Consider the following 5,076-nt stretch of genomic DNA (forward strand, 5'->3'; position numbering starts at 1 on the left):
CCCAAACAGTGGCCATTCTTCATAATAATAATAATAATGTGCCCATGGTTTTCAAGACACCACAGACATGAACAACGTTTCAAAATAAAGTTTTCATCTCTAATGAATACTACCCTTGATTAGAGGTCATTTGATTTGAAATTAAATGTTAAATATCGTTTGCATAATGTGATTTTTTTAATAATAGGCTATCACATCACATAATATCACAATAGAATTCATTGTAATAACGACATACACTGTTGTCTCTCTGTGGTCCTAGAATCAGTCATCTCCAGCGAGTCCTAAAGGCCTTCAACGTAAAGAAAGTGGTTGCAACAACAAGTAAGTTAATATAAATAACAGTGGTTCTTCCAGCCGGGTAGTCGGGGACGTACTAATTGAACACGCATTCGGACAACATTTAATGTCTACATCCCAGTAGACATTGTAAAATGGAAGACATTTAAGAATATTCTTCTATGTTTCCTATGCAAAGGTGGATCCAATACCAGTGCTGGTGCTTCAGTGGGAGAGCCCAGTGTTCGCTCAGAGGAACTGGCAGGTACAGAGCAACAACCATATGTACTCAATACCAGAGTACATGCGGTATTATTGCCGCGTCGGCCAGATTCCCAGAAAAGCTTGCCCCAGCGGCATTCTGCCACGTGGGTGGAGCTTCATTTCCATCCGCCAGCTGTCTAAAAACCCGGAAATTACGCAAAAGACAGCTTCCTTTGGCCGTGCATGGAAGTTCAAGTGTGCCCAGGCTTATTTAAAGACCTTTTAAGCGTCGTACAAAGCCAATTTGAGTTGTGACAAATCCTGACAACAAATACAATATTCTTTTGGGGCACAGTGGCACAGTTGGTAGTGCTGTCGCCTCACAGCTAGAAGGTCCTGGGTTCGATTCCCGCTCGGGACGCTGTGGGTGCTGGCGGCGTGTTTCCTCCTCCGCATCATCAGTGCCCATACCCGAAGGCGGGGTTGGCGAAAGGGCCTTTCTGTGTGGAGTTTGCATGTTCTCCCCGTGTCCCCTAGGGTAGGTACCCTCACAAAAAACATGCAGTAATCCTGGTCACTAAACTGCCTCCCCCTGGCCAGCCGGGGCGCCTGATGGAGGGGAAAGGAACTGGTTGGAATAACGTGTTCCTTCCACGCGCTACGTCCCCCCTGTCAGGTGTAAAGGAGCAACTTGGACACTCAGGCATGAAGGAAGCATGAGTTCAAGTCCGTTGCTCTCCCCTTGTCCCCCATATATGGGGACTAGGTTGGTGGAGGGTGTGTAGAGCCCAGGATCACATTAGATGATTGACACAGGGGTGAAAAATGGGTTACAAAATCGTGGGATAAAAAAAAAATATTAAACAAACACAATATTTTTACTTTGTTTTTTTCTGAGCGTTAAGCACAAGAACCTCATGACACACTGGGCCCTCTCTTGCCTTATCCCTTGGCTAAACCTTTTGGGGATTCTTTTTTTCTATTTTGAAAAACATTTTAAAATAGTTCAAATACCTATCTACAAGCTCACACAAGTGGTTCCCAAACGTCAATGTTAGAATTAAGTTAATAAAAAACACTATATATAGTAGTGCAGTGTCAATGGGATTTCAATTAATCAAGTAATCCATATTTCCTCACCTTAACAGGCAGAACCCTTCTCACCAGTGCAACTACCCCTCAGCAGCCGTTACTCCCAAAAATGGACACCTCGGAAATTAAGAAAGAAGAAACGGATCAATGTATCAAGGTTAGTAGCCTAGTATGATCTCAATTAATGTTATTATCATTGTGTAATTACAGTGTAACACACAATCCTATACTAAAATACACACATCACTTCGTGGAGGTGCTGGGTTAAAAAAGTGACTCATATGCTCCAAAAGATAAATGTATTGACGACGTTTCGAGCCAAGGCTCTTCATCTGGTCAAATGTTTGACCAGTGTGGAGTTTGCTTGTTCTCCCTGTGTCCCCTAGGGTAGGTACCCTCACAAAAAACATGCAGTAATCCTGGTCTCTAAACGGCCTCCCCCTGGCCAGCCGGGGCGCCTGATGGAGGGGAAAGGAACTGGTTGGAATAACGTGTTCCTTCCACGCGCTACGTCCAACCAGGGAAACTCCCCCCTGTCAGGTGTAAAGGAGCAACACAGGGGTGAAAAATGGATAACAAAATCGTGGGATAAAAAATAAAATAGCTGAATAACTCTCCGTGGTTTGGATAAAATGCGCGATATTCTGAGGTCTTTGCTGAATATCCGGTGGTCTAGATGGAAACATCAGCGCTTTCTAGAGCAATGCCAACTCGGCTCCTGACAAATCATGACAATAAACCAAAAACTAAAAAAGGGCCGGACAAACGAAAATAATAATAATAATAATAATGTGTTGTACCCTGCCCCTTTTTTTCTATAACTAATTTGTTCTTTTCTCAGGAGGAAAAAGGACATCATGACAGCCATTCCTTTGCATTTTCCATTGGAAAGGAATCACAGCGAGAGATAACCTGTACAGGTAGCATGCCACAGACCATTTTAGAAGCACTACAGACATCATCAGCCTTTTTATGTGAAGATAATGCCAAAATGGTTAAAGATGAAGAACTTAAAGAGGTTAAAGACAAAGGACTTAAAAAGGTTATAAACAAAGAGCTTGTAATTCTGAGAGATAACAAAGCTATTAGCTCACACTTCCCATGCTGGTTAATTGGAAAACAATATCCTCTGACTATTTTATATATAGTAAAAGGAAACTCTGAACCGCGGAAGAGTGTAGTCTGGCCTCCACAACGCAAGGCTGTAATCTTTCATTTAAAGACTGAAGGAGGTCCGAAAATAACGTGTAAAATTCTGAACAATATCAATCTTAAAGCCAAAGCTGATGAGGTCAGTGTGTATGCATTTGAAGGAGAAACCGTAGAGTTCGCTCTGGAACGAGATGGACGCTTCAGAAGTGATGTGTTCAGTACATGCGCACTGAAAAACTTAAGCAATGGCAGAATCACCGAAATGACCAATCCTGTTAATAATCTTGGAGGCAAAACATTCAAGGTCATACGGGATAAAAAATATGCTTCTCTTCCCTGTGCCAGTACCAGCACCAATTCTAGTACCAGAGCCAGTACCAGTACCAGTTCCCCACAGCCGTCATCAACACATGTGGCAGTTAATACTGACAAGGCAGAGCAAACGGCAAAACTAAATACTTCTCCTACTCTGGCCAAACCATTTCCAATTCCAGATTCTAAGGCGATCCTAGATCTCCTACGTTCACAGTTTGAAGGTTTATTCAAGCACATGAAAGGCAGAGAAGGAAATCTTAAATTAACACCTAAAATGCAGAGGGAGTTAATGGTCCGGGCTGACTCTGTTTGTCAGGTGAGAGTAGAGGGGACTAAAGGGAGTGGTTTTCTCCTGTTTGATAAGTTCATCCTCACAAATGCTCATGTGATTAAAGACTTTTATAATGGTCATACTAAACAGCTGACTCAGAACGTCACCGTCTCTTTCTGTTTTGAAGAATATGTACAGAGCCAGGTGGATTCAGTGCCAGTGAAACCTGAGGTTGTTGTCTTTAATTACAATCAGAATGATACAGGTTGTTATTATGATTGGGCGTTGTTGGAGCTTGACTCCAAAAACGCCAAAAACATACCTTGTGGATTGTTAGAACACTTTGCAACCCCACCTAAGAGCCGGGGGGGGATCTGTATTATCGGACACCCAGACGGAGGAGTGAAAAAGACAGACACATGCCATACCATTCCAGGTGATGAGAGTGAAACGGTTGCACGTAACCGCTATAATGCAGTTCAACACCTCGTTACCAAGCTACACTTTACCCCTTCTGAGGAGGCACGCCTCAAAAATGAACTCACAGTATCTTATGATACAAGCTTTTACTATGGATCATCTGGCTCACCCGTCTTTAATGAGTTCTGTAATGTTGTTGCAATGCACACCTGGGGTTATGTCTATGAGACTGACCCCCCGAAAAGACAGATCCAGAGTTTCATTGAGTACGCCCAATCCCTGTCCTGCATTCTTCCCATACTCATCCTCAACATAGTGGAAAGACAGAGGTTCGATGTGCTGGAGGCATACCTCAAATACACCTCTGATCACCCCAAACGTAAAGTCACATGGGATCAATTGAAGGAGGACGTTGTGACATTTGGGAACATGCTGAATTGTCCCACTATAGTTCAAAAGTTTCTTGAAATGTACTGTATGACAGTGACAGACACAACCAATTAGAGGACATGGACACAGGTTCACTACCTGTTCACTAACCATTGTTCCCCCTCGCCCACATAACAATACGATCAATACACAAAAACTAATATATAAATATAGAATGTAAACCTGTGATGTGACGATCATTAAGGCTGATTTATTCTGATTCAGATTCTCTATTTTGGGTGAAATTAACCATATTTTTCTTTTTTTGGTTTTTCTTTTTTTTTGGTGGGTGTCTGGTTCATTCTGTATTATTTTTTTATGTCAACTTATATCTTGATTTCATGTTCATAATTATGCATTCAAATTGTTATTAAAGTTCAGACCAAGAATCAAGTGATTTCCATGTATTATATTAGTCTATAATATGTAGAACCATGGAATAGTGTTGGTCTGTACATACTGTACTCTGTGATGTAAGCCAAATAAACAAGTTAAATATTCTACAGTAAATCTGTGTTTCAGTTGAAAACCTCTCGTTTAGTGATGATTGAAAACAGGAGATATTGTTATGTTAAAATAAAGGTAAAATAGCTCTATATTGTTTCCTATGCCGTCTAACTTGTCCTATAGTCTGGTGTTTTGATGCCCCCTCTTGGCCATGCCCCGTAATGACAGTCATCAACATGCCTAATAGTAACCATAGACTAAAAAGTAACACAACATAACTCTATATATATATATATATATATATATATATACTTTTTAGTTGACTAAATCTACAGTTGATTTAGTCGAACAAAATGTTTTTCACGTGAGCTTGTAGATCGGCTATTTTCAGCATGCAACTAATTGTAAAATGACTAGTCTAGTTTTTATTTATTTCATCAACATATTTCATAATGTTGATGAAATTG

At 41.0% G+C, this 5,076-nt stretch overlaps 1 protein-coding gene across 1 annotated transcript; it reads left to right on the forward strand.

Moving 5' to 3' along the window:
- Window positions 1–510: 510 nt before the first annotated feature.
- LOC310875962 (serine protease FAM111A-like) lies at window positions 511–4,237 on the forward strand (the record flags this gene model as incomplete). The annotated part of the gene is made up of 3 exons (XM_083789411.1): window positions 511–544; window positions 1,632–1,732; window positions 2,417–4,237. Exons 2-3 carry the CDS (start codon window positions 1,685–1,687, stop codon window positions 4,235–4,237), a joined length of 1,869 nt encoding a protein of 622 aa, XP_083645537.1. The 5' UTR covers window positions 511–544; window positions 1,632–1,684.
- Window positions 4,238–5,076: the final 839 nt, after the last annotated feature.

Source organism: Protomyctophum parallelum, assembly GCF_964188405.1.
Source record: "Protomyctophum parallelum genome assembly, chromosome: 18".
Taxonomy (NCBI): domain Eukaryota; kingdom Metazoa; phylum Chordata; class Actinopteri; order Myctophiformes; family Myctophidae; genus Protomyctophum; species Protomyctophum parallelum.